This window comes from Enhydra lutris, unplaced genomic scaffold, assembly GCF_002288905.1.
Source record: "Enhydra lutris kenyoni isolate GAN:26980312 unplaced genomic scaffold, ASM228890v2 scaffoldscaffold95, whole genome shotgun sequence".
Lineage (NCBI taxonomy): Eukaryota > Metazoa > Chordata > Mammalia > Carnivora > Mustelidae > Enhydra > Enhydra lutris.
In genome coordinates, this window is record NW_019154179.1 from 1,968,027 (window position 1) to 1,992,642 (window position 24,616).

A 24,616-nucleotide genomic window follows, 5' to 3' on the forward strand; every position below is an offset into this window, starting at 1 on the left:
TTTGGGTTTTGGAGAGGGAATGAAGTGTTTGCAATGTATTTATAATTATTCTAATAAGTATACAGTTATATTTAATGGTTTTTAATTTGTACACCAAAACTTTGGAAGAAGTTTTAATACAAAGGATGAAGTAAATGTCATTTTACATTTTGAATGGTGAATTCCAAATTTAATTGATACAATTTTAAATAACCTTGAGGAAGCAAAAAGGTGGTATAAGCTCCTAAATAATTATGTAGTTGAGTAGAAATACTAAGATTTTTAAGAATAGGTTATAAATAGGAAATTTGAAGCTGCATTAAAATAACTTTTTACATTGAGGGAAAAGTATTGAAAAGTATTGTTGCTGTCAACATATTAGCTGATTGCTGTTATGTTAGAATCTATTGTAGTTTTCAACTTGCTAGATAATTAACTTTCATAATAACATTTTCTATCTAACGTTTCAAATTTGATCTCTATTAGTAATATGCATGCCCTCAGATTTGGCATTGCAGCTCCTGGGACAAGTATCAGTCTCTGTTTTGTTTCTGCAGGAGAAGCATAACGATCTATTTATGACAACATCTTTCCCATATCCCAAACATGTCATAAGCTCAGATTGTGACTGATGTCACAAGTACAGGATGCAAATCGGATTTAAGTATCTCTAGTTATGGGACATTAACTTAAGATTGAACTTAGATTTGTTATGTAACTTTTCACATTTGAAAAAAATAGTTTAGGGGGGGGCGCCTGGGTGGCTCAGTGGGTTAAGCCTCTGCCTTCGGCTCAGGTCATGGTCTTAGGGTCCTGGGATCGAGCCCCACATCGGGCTCTCTGCTCAGCAGGGAGCCTGCTTCCCTTCCTCTCTCTCTCTGCCTGCCTCTCTGCCTACTTGTGGTCTCTGTCTGTCAAATAACTAAATAAAATCTTTAAAAAAAAAAAAAAGTTTAGGCTAACTAACAATAAATCGCACAATTTTATGCTAGTGGTGTCACAGACTTGATTTTTGCTTTAAAATGTGATCACTAAGGTATTGGAACTATGTTAACATTTGCATGTGCCCAATTAAAAGTTCAGATAGGAAATATTCAGTAGGAAAACAATATGTATAAATGTATATTCCTTAAGCGTGATGTGTTATCTAAGTAAGAGGAATCTAGGAATTTAAAAAATACCCATTAACTCCAATACATTTAATATTTTTATAGCTATACAACCAATGTGAAGGGCAAGTTATACCAAGGAAAATCGAAGCTACTATAATAAAAATAGTACATCTTGTTTGAGATGGAGACCTCTTAAATGTATATAAAGAAAAATAAATACATTTTTTGGGAGATGGATTAAGAAGTGACAAAGTTCTTCACAGTGTATTTACCAAGTATTAGCTGCCTTCAGACATAGAATCTAAGAATTTTTAAAGCAACAAAACTAGAGAGAAGTAAAGTGAGAGAGAGAGAGGGAGAGTCTGAAGCCTTTCGTGGCCCTGGCTAAGTGCAGCTTCTCTGCAAATGACGCAGAGAATGTCCCTTTGAGTGCCAACTGGTCCTTGTATGAGTTGGCAAATAGCAGTTTGGCCTTATATTGACAAGTATGATCATAAATGTATAAAACCCAACAAAAAGCAGGAGAGCAGGAAAATCTGTTTTCAGATGAAGATAATAGCAGTACGACTATTTGAAAACGAAAACCTTAGTAGCCAATGATAAACCACAGTTTAACTAAAGTACAATCTGAAATACAGTGTTTATCCTAGGGAGCCTCCTCTATGGAGCTTACCTACCATGTTTTAATAAAGTTGATTTTGTCAAAAGTAGTTAATTTGGCAAACGTGTATATCTAGAGCTGTCACACTTTGTCAGATAATTATAGGTTAGTTGGTATAGTTTATATTTCCTAGGACAGAAGAGGAGGAGAACATAAATGTCTTAAAAGTTTTATTCACAAGTACAGTTGACCCTTGAGCAATGCAGTGGGGACTAGGAGCACCAACCAGCTGTTCAGTTGAAAATCCACATAAAATTTTTGACTTTCCAAAACCTTAACTGCTAATAGCCTACTGTTGACTGGAAGCCTTACCAGTAATAGTCAATCAGTGTGTATTTTGTGTATGTGTTACATACTGTATTCTTACAGCAGATAAGCTAGAGAAGACAATACATTGACACTACTGTACTGTATCTAAAAAAAAAAAATCCATGCATATGTGGGCCCACGTACTTCAAATCTGGGTTGCTCAAGGGTCAGCTGTAGTTGACTCTGGGCCATGACAGTATCCACAACTTTTTTCTTCTCTGAGTGTTTCTGAACTTCCCAGATTTTCCTATGACTTTGACTTCCAGAAAAGTGGAATTTAAAACTCCCTGTAAATGTGTTGTTGTGGACCTGGTGTCCCAGCTCTCCCTTCTGATTTGTCCCTGGCAGGCCAGAAGCGAGCTCCCAGAAGAGGGGAGCAACAGGGATGGAATGACAGCCGGGGGACAGAGGTGACACTTGACCGAGCAGAGCGAAGATCCTACAGGGAGTATCGACCCTATGAGACCGAGAGACAGGCGGACTTTACACCTGAGAAGTTCACAGATGAAAAGTACGTATGGCAGACCTCGGCCAGGAGGATGGGGGGATCCAGAGGGTTTTAGGAGAACTGCTAGCCTTTGCGGCCTTTTCATGGTGCCAGTCCTGGGAGTATTTTGCCAACAGAAGTTGGCAGTTAGTTTAGGTGAGACATGAGGGAAATGATTGTATGGTGAAAAATGAATTATTTATTAGTAACTACATAAAGCACTCCTGTAAAAAAAACTACACAGGAGTCTGTTAAACTGGTTGAATTTTCTTTTGCAGTTTAGGCTAGGGATATAATTATGGTTTTCATTTAACATTACTAATTTAGACTACTAACAAGTTTAAACGAGTTCCTGGCCCCATGGTTAGGTCAATTGGCTATCAGGATGACGTTTTAAGGAAAACTGATGCAGTGTGTAACACCAGTTTCTGGCTTCCCTACCTTCCTCTAGAAAGTGCTCTGAACCTGAAGGTGGTCTCAGGCTGGTGCGGCTGGACACCACTCCTGAGTGATGGGGCAGCTTTGCACCTGTGCCTGCGTGTACACAGAGAGCCATTCTCGGTGTCTTCTGCTTGGTACTGCTTGCTGCCTAAACTTGTTTAATAATTCACACAACACTGAGTTTAGATTAAACAAACAACTTGTGAATCAAAATTAAAGGAAAATAGGTAAAAGAGGCTAAGGGAGACCAGAACAGTGTATGTTGACACTATTAGCTGTCAATAGTTTAATGTCAAGGGAGCCATTATTCCCAAAGTCTTTCAACTTCTTGACTACTAATTCCATTTAGGATCCTGGCTACAAGTTTTAACTAAAGACATGGCTTTGTAAAACCATGTTCATTAACCGCCACCCCCAACCCCCGCCCCATTGCAAAAGTCCCAACAGAGTAGCTCAGTCTGGGAGGGCTGAAGCAGGTGGTGACTTCCACACATCTGTTCCCTAGAAGTTACATATTCAGAACATCAAGATGGTGTATCTGCCACCATGTTGGAGGGTGAGGGAAGAGAAAGGCTTAATTGCTATTTTTGGTGATTACTTCAATTTTGCTGTGTAATGGCCATAGTCTGCTTGCCTACAAAAAGCCTTCTGGATCAGAACTACTTATTTGGGGAAGCATATGTGTATTTTTTTTTTCCCCTCACTTAAGGGATTTATTCCGTGGAAATAAGGAAATTATAGCTCAGAAGCACAAACTCATGTTTCCAGCTTTTTTCAGTAGCAAAACTATTAGTCTTTAAAAAGGATGAGTATAAGTTAACACAAAATGGTGCCTATTAAGTGAAATCATACATGTATGTAAGGGTAGGGGTAGGGTGGGATATGGGATCATGGAGGGATTTTTCTTTTTTCTTTAAAAATAATTTCAGATTGGGGCACCTGGGTGGCTCAGTGGGTTAAAGTCTCTGCCTTCAGCTCAGGTCATGATGTCAGGGTCCTGGGATTGAGCCCCACATCAGGCTCTCTGCTCAGCAGGGAGCCTGCATCTCCCCCCCACCCCGCCTGCCTCTCTGCCTACTTGTGATCTCTGTCTGTCAAATAAATAAATAAAATCTTAAAAAAAAATAATTTCAGATTTACAGAACGTTGTAAGACTTAAAGGATTTCTATATACCCCCACCCAGATTCCCCAAATGTTAACATTTGCTTTATCATAACCCCCCTCCTTCCCTTCCTTTACAGACACACACACACACCCCCTTTGTTCTTTGACAGTTAAGAGTGAGGTACAAAATTATCTTTTTATGCCTAAACACTTTATTTCCTAAAAACATGGTGCAGTCATCAAACTCATTAACATCTACAATTCTGTTACCTAATCCTCTAAATCATGTAATCTACAGAGTACTTACATTTCACCAGTTGTCCTAATAATGCCCTTTCAGCAAAAGAGAAAAAAGGCCTGGTTCAGGATGCAGTCCCAGAATGTGCATTGCCCTTAGTCGTCTTTAATGTAGAATGGCTCCTTAGTCTTCCTTTATCTTTTATGACTTTGACATTTTGGAAGAGTATGGGTCAGTTACTTTGTAGGACTGCCCAGAATTTGAATTGGTCTGGTGTTTCTCTATGAAATGATATTATGTACTTTGGCAGGAATACCACAGAAGTGATGTCTCCTGTCCTCAGTGTATTATATTAGGTATATGTAGGTAATTTTTACCTTCAAGGAAATTTGAAATTATTTCTGATAAGTTATGTACTATTAGAAAAGATATTTTCCTTAATTTCTTAAAAAGTATTCTCCTATTAATAAAGATCCATAAGCAAATTTGACAATTTAGAAAATGTATGCAATTATAAAGAAATTAAAACTACTTATCTTACCATCTAAGATGATTACTCTTAACACTGGCCTAAATTTTTCCTTTTTTTCTTATACATGGGTATACTTAAATATTAAGATGATAATACATATGTACTGAGTCCTTTATATTCTTTCAGTTCCACTTGACATGGCAGAAGTGTTTTCCATGTCCCTAACAATGTTTGGTAAACATTTTTCGTGGTTCTATTATGATGTGTTGTTTGGATGTGGTACAATGTAATCATTCCCTTAGGATTGGTCCTTTCCTAGATGGGAGTTCTAGAAGTGGGAACCATAAAGCAGTGGTCCTCAACTGGGTGTCGTGTTTCCTAGAACCCAGTTTGTGCTTTAGTGCAAGTTTGGATGGGTACATGTAGTGTGAAAACAAATTGGGGTAAAGTGGGGGATCTTTTGATGCATAGTGACCAATCCCCATCCTGGTAACCTGTCCATTTACTCTATCACTAACAATCTATAAGAGCATTTCTCATAGCTCTCTCTCCAGGTTTGAATATAATAAATTAAACTTTCATCTTTGCTTATTTGATAGAGAAAAATCCTATCACCTTACATTTTCTATGATACCTATACATGGTTATTGGGCAGAATTATAGAATCCTGAAAAAAAATTTTTTTTTCTAAGAGAGCATGCATGCACAGAGGATAGGGGCAGAGGGAGAAGGAGAAAGAGGATCTTAAGCAGGCTCCACACCACTGCAGAGCCAGACACAGGGCTCGATCTCACAACCCTGAGATCATTACTTGAGCTGAAATCAAGAAGCTTAATTGACTGAGCTACCCAGGCACCCCTAGAATCTTGATAATCTTAACAGACTTTATCTAATTCCAATCTCTCCATGTTTACGAATGAGGAAACAAAGACCCTGAGTTGCAGTGATGGGTACTCTGGTCCTACCCGGCTCAAGTGGATTTTTGTTCCTCTAAGCAGAGCACACATTTTCATAGAGAAGCAGTGTCCTAAGTGGTGCTGACAGTAGCTGTCCCTGTGGCTCAGGTGCAGAGATCAGCCAGGTCACTTGCATATGGTCTGGGAGGGCCACTACTGTTTTTAATGCAGTAGAAATTTTTCTTCAGGTTCCAGATAATGAACTTAAGTGAACTCCTTGAACACAGGCTATTAAGAAATTAGTCTACCTCTGTCTGGATACATTTTGACTATTTCTTTGGCTCTTCCTGAAGTTTACTGCAGGTCATTCGAAGTCCAGGTTCTGAAAGATATCACTTACTGAGATGTTTGTTTGTTTGTTTGTTTGTTTCTCCTCCTAAAGAAGCGTTTTAAAGAATTGGGGTAAAATATACATAGCATAAAATCTACCATTTTAACCACTTATAAATGTATGACCATGCAGTGGCATTAAGTACATTCACACTGTTGTGCAACTGTCACCATTGTCCTTCTCCAGAACAATTTTATCTTCCCAGAATGACACTCTGTCCCCAGTAAACACTAACTGCCCTCACTTTCCCTTCCATGAACTTCATTCCCTTTACCTGTAAAACAGGTACTCATGTCTTATAAAGACTGTTGTCAAGAGTGGATGACAGGGATGTAAGGCAGGGTACTCGGCTGAAATGTTATTTTCCTTACTTTGGCTTGTGAGTACATCACAAGTAAGGCTTCCTAACTAATGTACAGGATTTCTCAGTGCTCACTAGCCTGTTTAAAAAAAAAAAAAAAAAAAAAGGATATGTTTTATTGTTCCAACTTTTAATATATGTGCTGCCAACACGAGCACAAAGAGGACATATTTTATAATCAAGGGATCATAAAGAAGCAATTGAGAATATATTTAATTGGGGGTGGAGGTGTGGGTAATCTGTGGAGTAAGAAAAAAATGGTTCAAGGGATTAAAATAAACCAGAACACACAGTGCTATTTTAGGGTCAGTTTTAATCACTATTATATTTAAATGACTTTGTATTTTGTTGGTTTCTGATCTAGATTTCATGTAAATTTAGACCTGATTTTGACTATTGGCATTATTTTCCATGTATGTTTTGGTGTTTCATTTCTTCTTAGTATTTAAGTAGAATTTTTTTTCTTTTATGGCCCTGTCCAACTCCCTTATTGTTATTATTATTATTATTATTGGTACTTTGGTTTTGTCATTGTCTTAGAACTCTGCTCCACATATTTATCATAACATGTTATTGATTTTATGATAGTCTCTATTTCAAAATTTTGTTTTGGGGTGCCTGGGTGGCTCAGTCAGTTAAGCAGCTGACTCTTGATTTCAGCTCAGGTCGTGATCTCAGGGTGGTGGGATCAAGCTCTGCGTGGGTTCCACATTCAGTGAGGAGTCTGCATGAGAGTCTCTCCCTCTCCCCTTCCATGCTGCATGCACGTATTCTTTCTTTTTCTTCTCTCTAAAATATATAAATCTTTTTTTTTTTTAAAGATTTTATTTATTTATTTGACAGAAAGAGATTATAAGTAGACAGGCAGGCAGAGGGAGAGAAAGGAGAAAGCAGGCTCTCTGCTGAGCAGAGAGCCTGATGTGGGGCTCGATCCCAGGACTCTGGGATCATGACCTGAGCCAAAAGCAGAGGCTTTAACCCACTGAGCCACCCAGGCGCCCCTAAAATATATAAATCTTAAAAAAAAAAAAAAGGAATAAAAATTTTGTTTTGTCAGGGGTGGGGGAGGTGGGAGGCAGAAAAGCTAACCTGGGGAATTTATTTAGGATGATGTGTCTTGTAAGAGACTTGCATAAAGTTAATGATTAGTGATTCTGCATTTTTTAATCCTTTTGTATCTTTTTGCCCACTATCAGATAGTAGCTTTTTTTTTTTAATATTTTATTTATTTATTTGACAGAGAGAGATCACAAGTAGGTAGAGAGGCAGGCAGAGAGAGAGGGAGAGGGAAGCAGGCTCCCTGCTGAGCAGAGAGTCCGATGCGGGACTCAATCCCAGGACCCTGAGATCACGACCTGAGCCGAAGGCAGCGGCTTAACCCACTGAGCCACCCAGGCACCCTCAGGTAGTAGCTTTTTAATGTAACATTTCAGCCGCAGCAGTAGACTGGAATATACCTCTGGCTTCAGTGCTTGAGTCACTGATGCCACTGGAGTTCAGTAAGTAATTGGTCATTTTAAATGTTTTTTAAGGCCTCTACAAATTAAAAAATATATAATTTATCTTATTCAAGTAAGGTTGTAATGATGAAAATGATATGGTCCTTCCTGCTGTAGCTTTGGTCCTCATAAACAATGACAGTGACTAGAGACATGGCCGAGAGTGGGTGTTAGGAGCAGTGGGTGGGTGGTCAGGCCTTGGCGCCAGCAGATGTGGCAGGGGAAGAAGGGGAGAGTGTAGAAGACAGCTGGTTCTTGGCTTTGGTATTTTCGTGCTGTGAGTTAGGGACCACAGGAGGAGCAAGGGGTCGGTGTTGGTCCCATATCTGCAGGGCCAGGGCATGGACAGAGGGTATGTCCAGGAAGTAACTGGCTTTGTGGCCTGGAATCAGAGACTTCAGTGAGACACTCAGGGTCACACGTGTGAATGTCACATAGCAATAGCATGGAGATGAGGACAATGTGTGCCAGAAATAGAAAGTCAGGAATGCAGGTACATGTAAGGACAATCAGGTATCCAGAAGAACGAGGCAGGCAGCTGCGTGTGGGGCACCAAGCCTAGTGAAATGAAAGGGGCGAGGTAATAGAACTGGTCCCTTTATGTGACTCTGGACGTGCCTGCCTGTAAGAAGTGGGACTGGGTAGCTGAGGAGCAAGGGGAATAGCTTGTGAATTTTATACCCTCTTTCGGTATGACCTATTACAAAAATAATTTTTTAAGGACAAGCAGGGAAAGAGAAGCTAGCGAGGTCAGAGGAAAATTAACAGTCAGCGGTGTCAAATGATGAATAGGGTCAGATAACATAAAGCCAAAAGTTGCTGTTCGCTTTAACAACAAAGAACTTCAGCTGTCCTTGGAAGCTTGTGTAGGGCGGTGGGGGTAGAACCGAGGTTGTTGCAGGTTAATGTTTTTGGCCCCAAGGGTCATTTACTCACTGGTTTTGTTTGGGAGATGGAGATTTGGGAGGGGGGCGTAATTTGAAGTTAAATTATTTCTGTTACACAGAACATTCCAAATTTAACACAAGTATTGATTATTAGAGCTGGAATGAATCTTAGAGTTTATCCTCATTTTATAAATGAGGAAACCAGATCCAGAGAAAGGGATGGCCTTCCACAATGAGACCTGCCCAGGACCTGCTTCTCTCGTCTGGCTCCCTCACTTAGCTGCTGTATGGGGCAAGTTACCTACCTCCTTTATGCCTCTTGTTTCCTTATCTGTGGACAATAGTTGTCTGCTGTAGTTCTGTTTTAGAGAATTAATGACTGTACGTGAAGGGCTCAGAACAGTGCTTCAGGTAGTAGTGTTCAGTAAAAGTTAACTATTGCTTTATTATTCAAGCCACCATTCTTTCCAGTACATTACAGCCATCATGTCCTTCTAGAATTATTTTTCTGAAAAGAGTCTTCTTAGCCCTTTCATCCATTTCATCACTTTTGATTCTGCCTGTCTCTTTCTAGACCCCTGGACAGATTTGATCGAGACAGACCACCGAGAGGCCGGGGAGGCCCAAGAGGGGCCATGCGAAGCCGAGGCAGAGGTGGCCCCGGGAACAGAGCTTTCGACAGTTTTGACCAGAGAGGGAAACGAGATTTTGAGAGGTATGCAGGGAATGAGAAAACGTCACTTCTCTGTAACTGCTGTTTTCACTTCATGTTCTTGGTAATACATGACATGAATCTGTTTGTTTTGTGTTAATATTTAGTTGATTTTATATAGTGTGCTCTTATTCCTGAGGGAGCTGATCCTGGGACAGCTTTTCTGATTTGGAGATTGACTGGAGACCACCTTCTAGTTTAAAGGAATATTCTTTCTTTCTCTAGAACAATCAGAACTGAAGACAACATGGGTGGATGTGGAGTTCGAACCTGGGGATCAGGTAAAGATACCAGGTACGGTGCAAATGTGTACCTTCTGTGAACCTACAATTAGGTGGAAATCTCTGGATCTTTATTTTCCTCATGAAAAGTAATCTCTGTTGTGGTTTCACTGTCTTTATACTTATGTGCCATTAGGTAAGCATTTTAGGCTTTTATTTAGTGAGATGACTTTTTAAATCATGTTTGCTTTGTTGCAGTTAGATTTGAAAACTACTTTTAAAGTTCTTTTACCATATTTTAGCCAGACAAGTTTGTACTTGCTGATACCCCAACACATGGCACTGTACATTTGCATAGACCTAGGAATGCTTTTTGAATTCCTGGATATTCTATACTTTATTTTTCTGTGACCTCTCCAAGTTCTCGTATGCACTGCATCTTGATTTCATGAAATCATTTGCAGTTTGAAGCTCAGTAACAAGTTTCACCAAAGATTCAAATCTCACATTTTTCCGAGGCTTCATAGTGTCTCAGATCTGTGCTAGTTTTGCTGCTTAGAAGAGATACTTGGTTCTGCTGTTCCTGTCATGTCATGGCTGCAGGGACAATGCCTTCCTGTGTCTGCAGAGCCTAGGCAGCAAGAGCTGCTGGGCAGTGCAAGATAAGGAATGGGTCCCCCAGTGCATGTTGCGGGGCAGGCTTTCCACACGTTTGAAGGCTTGAGAGAATCCAGACTTCCACTTTTCTTCTTCTGAAGAATATAAGCTTTTTTCATAGACAGATTTTTCTGAAACTGTTGTCCTTAAAGACAAATTACATACTAAATGTAGTATTACATGTGTTGCTGTTGCATATCTCTGTTGTCCTTGAGAGGAAAAAGATACTTGTTGAATGTTTCTCTCAGTATAGGGTTTCATAGGATCTTGATTATGAATCTTTTAATTTTGTTTATTTTACTTTGATAATATCTATTTTAAAAAGTAATACCTCTGCAAGGTGCTTACATGGCTAAGTTGGTTAAGCGGCTGCCTTTGGCTCAGGTCATGATCCCAGGGTCCCGAGATTGAGCCCTGCATTGGGCTCCCTGCTCAGCAGAGAGCCTGCTTCTCCCTCTCCCTCTGCCTGCTGCTCTGCCTACTTGTGCTCTCTCTCAGTCTCTCTAATATAAATAAATAAAAAAAAGTAATACCTTTGAGTCATCTGCTTTACCACCTTAGTTAATAACCATCACTCCAGGGGCACCTGGGTGGCTCAGTTGGTTAAGCATCTGGCTCTTGGTTTCAGCTCAGGTCACAATCTTAGAGTCCTGGGATCAAGTCCTGTGTCGGGCTCCCCCTCAGCAGAGGGTCTGCTTGTGGCTTCTATCCTTCTCCCTCTGTTCCTCCCCCGCTCATACTCTCAGTCAGTCAGATTCTCTTCCCCTCTCAATAAATAAATCAATACTACCATTCTGTTTCCATGCAAACACTGGAACTTAAAATAATTTTGGCTTCAAGTGATCATGTTCCGGAGGCAGTCAGCACTGGTCTTATAACACAAGATGTAGCCAGGTGCCATGTGTTCTGCTGCTGGGCTGGCAGGTCCCGGTGCTAAAAGGACACACATCACAGGGCGTTTTGGATTGGTTTGTGAGTTATTCAGCCGAAGCTCTGAGGTGGCAATAACTTGTCATTTAAAGATTTTTAGAGAATAGACTTGAATTTCTCATTTAGTAAATAGAGAGATTGATTTTGATCATGAAAACAGTGTAGTACAGTGGAGTTCTATGCTACTTGTGATTAATGAGAAAGGAGAAGAGGAGAGCCAAGCATAGTAAGGCTGTTCATGCTGGCAAAGCCGAACACTGCGGTGCATTGGAAGTTTAAGGGTTTGGGGGCACTTGGGTGTCTCAGTCTGTTGAGTGTCTGACTTGTGATTTTGGCTCAGGTCATGATCTCAAGTTTGAGATCAAGTCCTGAGTCGGGCCCTGTGCTCATTGGGCAGTCTGCTTGAGGTTCTCCCCCTCCGATTCTCTTCTGCCTCTCGAAAATGAATAAATAAATCTTAAAAAAATTTAAAAAGTTGCTGTAGTTAGTATTCCTCCTTGAAGGCATTGGCAGTGCTAACTAAATTTATGGATAAGATGGTACAAATGAGCCATTTCCAGTGTTACTGGTTTTCTTCAACAATGTGACAGTGGGTGCTTGTGCTGAAAGTAGAATTTTCTCCATTTGTGGTACTTTTAAAAAAATCACATCAGATACCAGATATTTTCTTGTTACCAATTGAAACACAACCACAAAAGCACTTTTCTGCCTTCCAACTTTTATTTCAAAGAGCAAGATGGTCTTATGTAATAATCAACATTTGATTAAAATCTGTTCACTGTCATAGATTTGGGTAAGTGTGAAGTCTGAATTTGCACTAGATAACAAAGCCTTGAGGTGTTTAACTAATCGCTTTGTGGAATGCACTTGTGCAAACAGGCATTTTCTGTGTTCATATAACTGAAGTCAAAATATACACGTGGACCCTGGAGGGCCCTGTAAATTTAACATTGATTATCTACTTTCAACAAAATAACAGAATCCACCAACATAAATTGTTGTTAATTTTGAAACCCCATGGTTCTGCAGTTTTGGTCACATAGTTCTCTAAGAGGTGTAAGCACATTAGTTTTTTGTTTATTTAAATAATTTAGGTCAACACAGGAGGAAGATCTGTGATTTCTCTCCTTTTTTAAGATCAGCTGCTCAAGTTTAGGAAATGCTGGTATTTACATAGCCCTTTTATGATTTTTAATTGTTGAAAGCTATGAGTTACCAATAAACCTATGGTTTTATCCCCTTGGTTTATTATGTTGTCAAGGGCATAAAGAGAAAGTTGGAGTAATTTGTGCTGCTACTGCTAGACTTTGGGGCTCTGGGTGCCAGAAGCTCCTGTGACCCTGTCCAGGTCCAACTGATGTGCGGAGGCAGCCTCTGTGAAGGGGCCTCCATCAGGCAGAGCAGGAACCACGTCCTTCCAAACTAAGAGTGCATTTGATTTATGACCTTTTTTAAAAGTAAAAGTTAATTATTTGGAGTGCCTGCCTGGCTCAGTCAGAAAAACATGCAACTCCTGATCCTGGGGTCGTGAGTTTGAGCCCCATGCTGGGTGTGGAGATTACTAAAAAAATAAAAATAAAAATGAAAAAACTTCAAAAAAATTAAGTATTCAAATTCAGTATCTAAAAATTCATTTTTTTAAGTTTAGTACAATAGCTTTGGATGATGAATAAAAAAAGTTAAATGTAAAAAGTCAGTTCTGTTATTGCAGTTCAATTTGTCTTTGCTTTATTTTTTTTTTATTTTTTTTTAAAAGACTTATTTATTTATTTGACAGACAGAGATCATAAGTAGGCAGAGAATGAGGCAGAGAGAGAGAGAGGGAGGAGGAAGCAGGCTCCCCGCTGAGCAGAGAGCCTGATGCGGGCCTTGATCCCAGGACCCTGAGATCATGACCTGAGCTGAAGGCAGAGGCTTTAACCCACTGAGCCACCCAGGCACCCTGTCTTTGCTTTTTAAAAAATAGTTTATGTTGTGTTACTTTTTCCTTAATGGGAAATGAAAAAGTGCTGGCATCTGTAGAGTATGAAATATTCCTTCTTTCTTTTTTTTTTTTAGTATGAAATATTCTAATGGATATACTTATATTGACTATTTTTAGCATTTCCCTGAACGTGAAGTTTCTTTTGCTGGGACTGATTTTCTTTTTTTTTTTAAAGTAATAATCATATAGGATTAATGTTAACATAAAAAGGAAAAATTAAGATCATATATATTAGAATTCAATTTGTGTCTCATTGTGCTATACTTTCTAATCTGTAGATTGTATTTCGATGTGATGATATATAAATTGATGTTTCAGAGCCTTATTTTTTTGGCACAGTTACTACCAGCCTGTTTGTATTCTGCAAACTCATTATTGTGGAATGTTTCCATCATTTTCTAAGTTTGATACAATATATTCTTGTGTATTGTGAGTCATTTGACACTTGTAGGTTGAGAATTTTTTAAAAATTTTTTATTGAATTATAGTTGACATACAGTATTCTGTTAGTTTGAGGTGCATAACATAGGGATTATGTTATGATGAAGACATTATGATGAAATGCTTACCATATTAAGTGTAGTTACCATCTGTCACCACCATAAAAAGTATTACAATATTATTGTCTATATTCTCTATGCCGTACTTTTCATCTCCATGACTTAATTATATTATAACTGGAGTTTATGCCTCTTTTTTTTTTTTTTGTGATGCTTTTTTTTTTTTAATTTTATTTTTTATAAACATATATTTTTATCCCCAGAGTTTATGCCTCTTAATCCCCTTCACCTATTTCACCCATCGTTCTCCGCCCCATGCCCCTACTGCAACAGCCCATTTGTTCTCTGTATTTATGAGTCTCTTTTTCTTCATTTGTTTTGTTTTTTAGATTACACATGAGTGAAATCATATGGAATTTGTCTTTCTCTGTCTCACTTCACTTAGCATAATACCTTCAGGTCCATCCATTTTGTCATGAATGGCAAGATTTTATTCTTTTTTATGACTAAGTAATATCCCACTGTACATATATAGGACGTCTTCTTTATCCATTCATCTATCAGTGGGCACTTAGATTTCTTCCATGTCTTGACTATTGTAAATAATGTGGCAGTAAACATAAGGGTGCATGTATCTTTTAAAATGTATCTTTTGGGGCACCTGGGTGGCTCTTCCAGTTAAGCATCTGCCTTTGGTTGAGGTCATGATCCCAGAGTCCCGGATCAAGCCCTGCTTGGTGGGCAGTCTGCTTCTCCCTTTGCCCCTCACCCTGCTGTGATCTTGCTCTCTCTCTCAAATAAATAAATAAAATTAAGAAAAAAATTTAAAAATAAATAAATTCATCTTTTGGGGCACCTGAGTGGCTCAGTTGGTTAAGCGTCCGACTCGTGATTTTGACTCAGGTTGTGAGATTGAGCCCTGCGTCAGGCTGCACACTTGGTGGGGAGTCTGCCTGGGATGCTTTCTCTCCCTCTGTCTGCCTCCCTGCTTGGACGCACACTCACTCTCTCAAATAAATGATCTTAATAAATAAATAAATAAATAAAATTTATCTTTTCTTTGTGGAGTGGTAAATACCCAAAGTGGCATTGCTGGATCATATGGTAATTCTATTTTAATTGTTTGAATAACCTCCATACTCCATACACTATGTGTTTGCCATAGTGGCTGCACCAATTCACATTCCCGCCAGCAATGCACAAGGATTCCCTTTTCTCCACACCCTCAGCAACGCTTGTCATTTCTTGTCTTTTTAATACTAGCTGTTCTGACGGGTGTGAGATAATATCTCATTGTGGCTTTGATTTTTGCATTTCCCTGATGATGAGTGATGTTGAGCATCTTTTCATGTGTCTGTGGCTGTCTGTATGTCTTTGGAGAAATGTCTAGTTGACTCCTCTGCCTGTTTTTAAATTGTACTGTTAGATTTTTGGTGTTGAGTTGTGTGAGTTCTTTATATATTGTGGATATTGACCCCTTTTCAAAGATCTCCCATTCAGTAGGTTGCCTTTTCATTTTCTTGATGGTTTCTTTCATTGTGCTAAGATTTTTATTAAGTTTTAAGTAGTCCCAATAGTCTATTTTTGCTTTTGTTTCCCTTGGCTGGGGAGACAGATACAAAAAAATATTGCTGAACAGATGTCCAGGAGTGTACTGCCTATGGTTGGTTTCTTTCTTTCTTTCAGAATTTTATGGTTTCAGTTTCTACATTTAGGTCTTTAATCCATTTTGATTTTATTTTTGTGTCTGATGTAAGGAAGTGGTCCAGTCTCAGCCTTTTGCATGTAGCTGTCCAGTTTCTCAACACCACTTGTTGAAGAGGCTGTCTTTTCCCCATTTATGTTCTTGCCTCCTTTGTCGTAGACTGGTTGACCGTGTAAGCATAGGTTTAGTTCTGGGCTCCCTTCTGTTGCATTGATCTATATCTTTATTATTGTGTCAGTACTGTACTGTTTTGTTATTACAGCTTTGTAGCATAGTTTGGAATCTGGGATTGTGGTATCTTCAGATTTGTTCTTCTCTCAGGAGTGTTTTGGCTATCTGGGGTCTTTTGTGGTTCTATACACGTTTAGGATTGTTTGTTTTAGTTCTGTGAGAAATACCATTGGCATTTTGATAGGGATTGCATTGAATCTGTAGATTGCTTTGAGTAGTGTGGACATTTTATTTTTTTTATTTTTTTTAAAGATTTTATTTATTTATTTGACAGAGATCACAAATAGGCAGAGAGGCAGACAGAGAGAGAGGAGGAAGCAGGCTCCCCGCCTAGCAGAGGGCCCGATGTGGGGCTCGATCCCAGGACCCTGAGATCATGACCCGAGCCGAAGGCAGAGGCTTTAACCCACTGAGCCACCCATGTGCCCCAGTGTGGACATTTAAACAATTTTAATTCTTTCAATCCATGAAGAAGAGTATCTTTTCATTTATTTGTATTGTCTTCAATTACTTTTATCAGTGTCTTATAGTTTTCATAGTACAGCTCTTTCATCTCCTTGGTTCAGTTTATTCATAGGCATTTTATTCTTTTTAATGCAGTTGTAAATGGGATTATTTTTGTAATGTCTGTGCTGATTCATTATTACTATATAGGAATGCAACAGATTCCTGTAACTTTACTGAAATCATTTATTAGTTCTAATGGTTTTTGGTGAGTAATTTAGGGTTTTCTATATATAATATCATGTCACCTACAAATAGTGTCAGTTTTATGTCTTACTTATCTCTATGCCTTTTATTTTTTTCTTGTCTGATTGTTGTGGCTAGGACTTTAAGAACTATGTTGAATAAAAGTGGTAGGAGTGGACATCCTTGTTTTGTTCCTGATCTTAGAGGAAATATTTCCAGTTTTTCACCATTGAGTATGATATTAGATGTGAGTTTTTCATATATGGCCTTTATTATGTTGAGGTATTTCTGGTTTTATATTGTTGTGACCAGAAAAAGATGCTTGATATGATTTCAGTCTTTTAAGTTCATTGATACCTATTTTGTGGTCTAACGTGTGATTTATCCTGGAGAATGTTTCATATGCACTTGAAAAGAATGTATATTCTGTTACTTGGGGATGGTTTGTTCTGTATCTGTTAAGTCCATCTGACCTAATGTGTCTTTCAAAGCCACTGATTGATTTTCTGTCTGGATGATCTATCCGTCAATGTAAGTGGGGTGTTAAAGTCTTGTACTATTACTGTATCACTGTCAGTTTCTCCCTTTATATCTGTTAACATTTACTTTGTGTGTTTAGGTGCTCCTGTGTTGGGCGCATAGACATTCATAGTAGTTACACTGTCTTCTTGGATTGATCTCTTTGTCATTATGTAATACTCTTCTTTGTCTCTTGTTAGAGTTTTGTTTTAAAGTCAATTTTGTCTGATATAAATATTGATACCCCAGCTTTTTTTTTCTTCTTCTTCTATTTGCATGGTAAATGTTTTTTTCCATTTCTTCATTTGCAGCCTATGTTTGTCTTTAGGTCTGAGTGAGTCTCTTATAGGCAGAATATAGATGGGTCTTGTTTTTTCATCCATTCAGTCGCCACCTTATGTCTTTCACTGGAGCATTTAGTCCATTTACATTTAAAGTAATTATTGATAGATATGCATTACTGCCATTTTGTTAATCATTTCCTGCTTGTTTTTTAAATTTCTTCTCTTTTCCTTTCTTTGTTACTTTCTTCCCTTGTGATTTGATGACTTTCTTAATATTATGTTTGGATTCTTTTCTCTTTATTTTTTGTGTATCTATTACAGGTTTTTGGTTTGTGATTACCATGAGGTTCATATATAAAATCCTATGTATTTGGCAGACTGTATTGTGGATGGTCGCTTAAATTTGAACACATTCTGAAAGCACAGGTTGAGAAATTTTATGGCCTCTGCTAATACTTGGAATTTCCTAGGACGTTAGGGTTTTTTTGTTTTTGTTTTTTTTTAAAGATTTTATTGATTTATTTGACAGACGGAGATCACAAGTAGGCAGAAAGGCAGGCAGAGAGAGAGAGAGGAGGAAGCAGGCTTGCCGCCAAGCAGAGAGCCCAACGCGGGGCTCGATCCCAGGACCCTGAGACCATGACCTGAGCCAAAGGCAGAGGCTTTAACCCACTGAGCCACCCAGGCGCCCCCGTTAGGGGTTTTTAAATAATTGTTGTGATCATTTATAATCCGTATTTAATTTTAGGCCATTCATAGAAACTTCTATTTCTAAAAGTACTTTCCACACTTTTCAAGTAATTTCAGTGGATTAGCAATTTTCTCTTGATTTTGATGTGGATTACCTATGTGTGTATATAATTCCTTGAATGGTATTTACTTAAGAAAAAGGGATATTGAAATGTATTTTTTCTGTCTTGAATATGTAAGAGCACTGATGTAAACATATTTGTGTGACCAGAACAATTCTCACTGCTTTTCAGTGACGCGGAGCAGACTGCACCGATGGAAGAGACCACAGCAGCGGAAGAGTCCCCAGGCCCCCTGGAGGAGGAATCTCCAGCCAAGTGGGTATTTTGTTTATTTTCCCCATGGGTTGTTGTTGGTCTTTTTCTTAACGATTTCGATTTCTAAGAGTCCTTCACAGAGCAAGAAGCTCACCTTTTATTATATCACAGAAAGTTGACCTTGATGTATTAATGAATAATGGAACTCATTCGTAATTCATATAATCTAATGGCTGATTATTAATGATAACTAATGAGTTAAATTTAGGTATTCCAGTCAGTGCCCACAACCACTTTTTCATCAGCAGCTTGTACTGTAATTAGTCTTCCTCTTATCAGGACCCTCATCTTTTGTCCCTTTATTCTCTGAGTCCATCCTCCCTCTTGTCTTCATGGAGCTTGGGTCCCTGAACCACCTCTAGCATCCTTGCCCAGTCCTTAAACCCTCTTGGCCTTGGATCTTTTGTTATGCCTTGCTAGCAAAACCTGCCTCCTGGGTGACTGCTAGCTGTCTGCCTTCTCTCTCCCTGAACACTCAGGCTGAGCGCTGCAGCTTACAGAGCAGACCCAGCAGGAACCCCTGTAAATTCTCAATCCCCTACATTCTGAAATGAGCCCTCAACACTGCCCAGCAGTCCTCTCTTCTTGGGCTCACTCTTTCTCCCACCATCTACAATGATCAGTTCCATCCTTCGTGTCTCCTTGAAACCTTGACATTGCCCCTATTTCCCCCTCCCCCTCTCCTTCCCATACCCACACCACCTCTTTCATTTTCTGGATACAACTTTGCCTCCTGTGTCACACAGAAATTGGGAGCCATCAGATGGGAACTTCATCATCCTTCCATTCTGAAAGGTACAAACTGGCCTTCCCCGGCATGCCTCTGAGCCTCCTTCCCTCACGGTAAGATAAAGGCACCATTTCTCCTGCCACTTGGTCAGGCTCAGAATCCTGTTCCTGTGGAGAAACCTCACCCTATCAACAACCTCCTCCCACTTTGGTCTTCATCAACAGTTTAAACGTGCTCAGCATCTCCTATTTTACATCTCTACTCTTGCCCCACATTCTCATTCAGCTACCTTTCTCAGGGTTGTATGTACTCTTTCTTCATTTCCTCTCTTCTCACTTAAGCCTCATTTCACTCCAGGTCTGGCTCTGTGCCCATTGCCCTTTGGAAACTGTCACCACTTGTCTCCCCACCTAACAGATATTTCCATCGGTGTCTTTCTTGACCTGTCAGAGCATTTGGCTTCATTGATTTCTTCTTAAGCTTGCGTTCCCTGGTTTCTGTGATTGCTGTAGTCTTCTGGTTTTCCTTCTGCCTCTTAGCTCCTCCTTTACAGACTCATCCTTGTCTTTCTGTCTTTTAAAATGCCGAGTTCTTCAGGGCTCTGCCACAAGCCCTCTCTTTAGTGTCCTTTATAGGATCCCACGTACCCCTGCAGCTTCAGTCATCATTTATGTGCGGACTCCAGACTTTGTCTCTGGCTCCCACCTTCGGCATGGGCTCCTGGTGTGTGTGTCTAGCTGCCTACTCTGGACACCTCACCTCCCTGTGACTATTGCAGATGCTCCTCCTGTTCCACGTGTCCAAGAGAATTCCAGAAACCTCTGTTCTCATTAGGTGTTTTTCCATCTTGGGGAACAGCCTGTCGCCATTCATCCAGTTGCACAAATCAGAAACCTGGGAGTCATCCTTGAGACTTCTTTCTTCTTGACCCCCTTCCTTCCCCTGAATGCAGTCTGTCACCCTGCCCTGGTGATAGATACCTTCTCATCTCCTCTCATCTCCACTCCTCACCATCCTGTCATCCGATCTGTCACCACAGCTCCTGATGGGGTTTCCTTCTTTCTCACCTTCGACCAGCCATTTCACACTAGCATTCTGTTTGTCACGTCCTCACCCCTGGGGCAAGACCCCAGTGGCTCGCTGTTCCTTTCCTGCCCCTTGATCTGACCTTTACAGTCCTCCATGGCCTGTCCCCCTCAGAGCCCTCAAGTGCAGCTGCTCATGCGCCTTCTGTGCATTCAGCACATGGCCCCATGTGGTGTCCTCAAGCACCTTTCTTCTGCCGCTGCCCTGCCCCACACAGGCCAGAGTGCTTCTGCAAGTGCTGTGGTCCGTTTTTTTTCCCTGTCTCACCTCCAGACCCCCTTCACCCTTCACCGATTTAACTCTTGTTCTTCAGCTGCCTAGAGGCAAGGTGTCCAGTGGTTAAGAGCACAGACCCCCGGCCAGTGTGTGGGTTCACATCCCAGCTCTGCCACTTACTAGTTTGGGCAAGTTATGTATTCTCTCTGTGCCAGTAATCTTCATGTGTAAAATGGGAGTAATAACACTACCTACATCTTAGCTTTGTTACAAGGACTGGTTGGGTGTGTGTTTGTGTCACGGGGGCCCTGGCATGTAGTTAATGCTGTACAAATATCTGCTGTTATTATTCTCCTTATTGCAAGAGAAAAGTGCCACAATGATGATCATGAAAGCTGTTAACTTACTATTTGGAACAACTAAGAAGTGTATTGAATTAAGGAAATAAATTAACAATACAAATATTTAGTCAGCTAACTGAGGAAGTAGATTAACAGTTAATCTACTGTTAACTGGGGAGCAAGTGAGCTAACTAGACACCTTCAGGAAAAATATTTCTTTTTTTGAGCCAAAAAACCACTTATACAAATTCGGGCTATGTAAGGCAGAATGATAGTCAATGATAGCGTAACTCTAATCTATGGAATTTGTTGAGGTACTCTAGCTTTCATGATATTAGACAAAATAATTCAGTTGGTTACTCTGAAAGACAAAATACTACTTAGTGATCTGGGGGCAGTCTCACAGTCTGCAGGACCCTAACAGAGCCAGCTGGCAGACCCCCTCTCCCTCTCTCCTCTGCTGACTGAAGCAGACAGGCAGTGTCTATTTCGAACTGCAGGGGCTGGGCTGTGGCTAAGCCACGGGGCCGTCTGCTGGCCCACTGTGCTGTCAAGTTCTTGTTTCTGCACTGCCCAGCCAAACTTTAAAATTATCACTAAGATTCCTAATAATAACAGTTTTTTGATAACTTTCAAAATCAGGTTTGTATTTGAGAAGTACATCCGATAGCAGTGACGCTGTCTGACCGCTGCCGTATCTGAAAGCTGAGCTCACACTTGGGCTGTCGGCACTCAGCCGAAACGAACATTCAGCACACTTGTCAGTTGAGAATTTCCTGGTAGATTAAAGTACCCTCACTTATACTCAAACATACGCCCCAAAGAACATATATTTTCCTCAGATTGGACACATTTTGTTGACAGATGTGCTGTGCCCTTCCTTTTCTTCCTTCCCTCCTTCCTCCTTTCGTTACGGAAGTATTACGTGTCCATTGTCACATGGTGTTCTGTCTGAGGATGTTTGTGACGACGTCTTGGGAGTATTTTGCGACAAGACTATAAGAATAAATCTAACATTTATAGAGCATTTGCTGTGTGCCAGGAGCTGCTCTAAATACTTCCATGTCTGAACTCCTTAACCCTTTGCTGCCCCTCAGTGAAGGAGAAGACACTGTTGCTGACGTCATGGAGAGACATAGAGGTGAAAGGACCAGCTAAGCCTCGTAGAGCTAGCATTCAAATCAGATGTTGTCGGACATCCATGCTCTTACCTGTAGGGGTGGTAGGGATGGTTGAAAAGTGCCGTGTACACCAGTTTGCTCTGAAGAACTGAAAGAGGGGAAGATGTTGGTTCTGTGAGCAGAGGAAGGGCTGGCTAGGGTGGCTGAGGACTTCCCTCTTCAGTAATATGGAACAGTGCTCCCTTCCTTAAAAGTGAAAAAGCCCTTATGAAAACAGAATGTTGAGGAAGCATCATTACAAAATACCTGCAATGGAATATTTTTCATTGTAGTTTGTTTCCAAGTATTTTGTGCTTAGACAGTGAAGAGTGTTATGTATTGAATTTTCTTAAAGCCAGAAAACAGCTCTTTGAAATGTTTATGGCAAATTTCTGAGGCGCTCACAAGTTAGCATCAAATTCACTTCCCTTTCAGAACTAGCTTGGAAGGAAGGAAGAGGTACTGCTTGTATGTTAGGTTAAATCCACTTGTCCTGGTTAAGTACTCAGCTAATCAAGTTTTATTTCCAGAACCCACTTTTTTTCCGTTCCCTGCACTCTTTCATATATTGAGGTGAAAAGGTATTGCCTGAATGGCTATTTGGATGTTTGTTGTTATGTATGTTTTCTCTGCCCTCTTATTCCCTAAAGAGCACTGAGTCTGAGTCTGGGCTTAGGAGACAGAAGGAGGAATATGAAACTCTGTGACCTCTGCCTCAGTTTCCTTACCTGTAAAATGGAGTTATTAATTGGATCTAACTCAGGGGATTAATTATCATGACCAAATTAATGTAAAGCACATTGAATAGCATCTGGCATCTAGTAAGCACACAGTAAATGTTAGCTCTATTCTATAATTTCACCCATATAGCAACAAATGTTTATCAAATTTTCATGTAGCATTATTCATCATATAAATTGCAGGTTAGACCACCTTATATCTGTAAGCAGCTTTGATGGAAAATCATCTCCCAAAATTTTTGATAATGTACGAAGAACTGTGAAGGTCTTTGAATTCATCAAAAGGTGGCAGGGAGGGAGGGGTGTTAAATTTAGAGTGATAGCAATTACAATGCTTTTATAACTGTTAGAAATATAGCCACTTTTGTTCCTCCTGGAACCAAGGGATTAATTATACATTTCTTCCTGTTGAAAATCCAGTCTGCTAAAACTGCCAGTAAAAGCTGCATTTGGTGCCAATCCAGAGAGCAAATGGGATCTGCCTCACAGAACTTTCATATAATGGGTTTTTTGTAATAATTTGTAGTCAATAGAGAATAAGGTTAAGGAGCCTGTCCTTGGTGATTTTCTACATCTCCCAACATGGCTTGTTGCAGTGACAGATGGTAAAGGAGGACGCTTTGGGAACATCTGTATATACACATGAATGGTGTGCAGGGTGATCACTTTCAAGGAGGAGAGCACTTGCCGCAAATGCTCTCTTCTGAGCTCCACTGTTTGCTCCACTTTGGATGTCTGTGTATCATTTAAAGATTGCATTTCTCATATGTCTTACCCTTTTTTTGTTCTAGCCCTTCATGCTTAGATATGATGTTCTTTAAGACAAACAGAAAAAGTATTCCTTTTGTGGTCTTAACACAAGGTCTGTTTGTACTGAACTTTTTGGAATTTATTAATTTGTATTAGGGCATCTGAGTTGTGATAGAATCCTCAGATTCATTGTGTCAGTTTTAGAAATCAGAACTAGATTATAGTCTATAATCAGAATAGCATTATAGAAATGCATTTTATTGGGGTGCCTGGGTGGCTCAGTGGGTTAAAGCCTCTGCCTTTGGCTCAGGTCATGATCCCAAGGTCCTGATATCGAGTCCCACATCGGTCTCTCTGCTCAGCGGGGAGCCTGCTTCCCCCTCTCCCTCTGCCTCCCTTTTTGCCTACTTGTGATCTGTCAAATAAATAAATTTTTAAAAGTGAGTTTTATTGATTTCCTAATTCTGTCACAAGTAGCCTAAAGGATCTTTACGAATCCTTAACATTTCTTTATTTTTAGATCCGTATTAGAGATTATGTTATAGAAAGATGTGTATAAAAAATTGTACAATGAGCTTCCAACTAAGTTATCTGTCTTAGACTTTTATCAAATCATGGTCATTCTTGTTTCATATATATCTCTATCCATTTCCTCTTCCCCCCAGGATATCATATATCATTCTTAGATGTTTCAGAGTGTTATATCTAAAAGTCTACTCTTTTTTTGTTGTTTTGTTTAAGATTTATTTATTTGAGAGAGAATGATTATGGGGGAAGGGGCAGAGGGAGAGGGAGAGAGTCTTAAGCAGACTCCCTACCGAGCACAGAGCCCGACAACATGGGGCTAAGTCTCACAACCCTGAGCCAAAACCAAGAGTCAGACACTTAACTGTGCCACCCCAGTGCCCCTAAAAGTCTACTCTTTTTAACTGGAATAGTGTTACATCCCATCTAAAGTTTTTAACCATTCCTTAAATATCTGGGCAGTTTGTCAGTTTCTCTGATTGTCTCAAAATCTCTTTTTAAAACAATTTGTTTGAATTAATATTGAAATATACATCTCAGTGAGTTTATTTCTTATCTCTTTTTAAAACCGTACTATTGGGCACCTGGGTGGCTCAGTTGGTTAGGCGACTGCCTTCGGCTCAGGTCATGATCCTGGAGTCCCGGGATCGAGTCCACATTGGGCTCCTAGCTCCATGGGGAGTCTGCTTCTCCCTCTGACCTCCTCCTCATTCATGCTCTCTCTCACTCA

General features: G+C 39.9%; 1 protein-coding gene across 2 annotated transcripts in view; it reads left to right on the top strand.

Annotated features, from left to right (window-relative positions):
* LOC111139091 (hyaluronan binding protein 4) overlaps positions 1-24,616 on the top strand; it is a 43,944-nt gene that overhangs the window by 2,831 nt on the left and 16,497 nt on the right. The window contains exons 2-5 of one of the 2 annotated variants that reach the window (XM_022491240.1): positions 2,410-2,572; positions 9,413-9,574; positions 9,776-9,844; positions 18,255-18,338. In XM_022491240.1, the coding sequence (XP_022346948.1) occupies positions 2,410-2,572; positions 9,413-9,574; positions 9,776-9,844; positions 18,255-18,338 (478 nt within the window). The remainder of the gene's footprint in view (positions 1-2,409; positions 2,573-9,412; positions 9,575-9,775; positions 9,845-18,254; positions 18,339-24,616) is intronic. The other variant, XM_022491241.1, reaches the window with a different exon arrangement.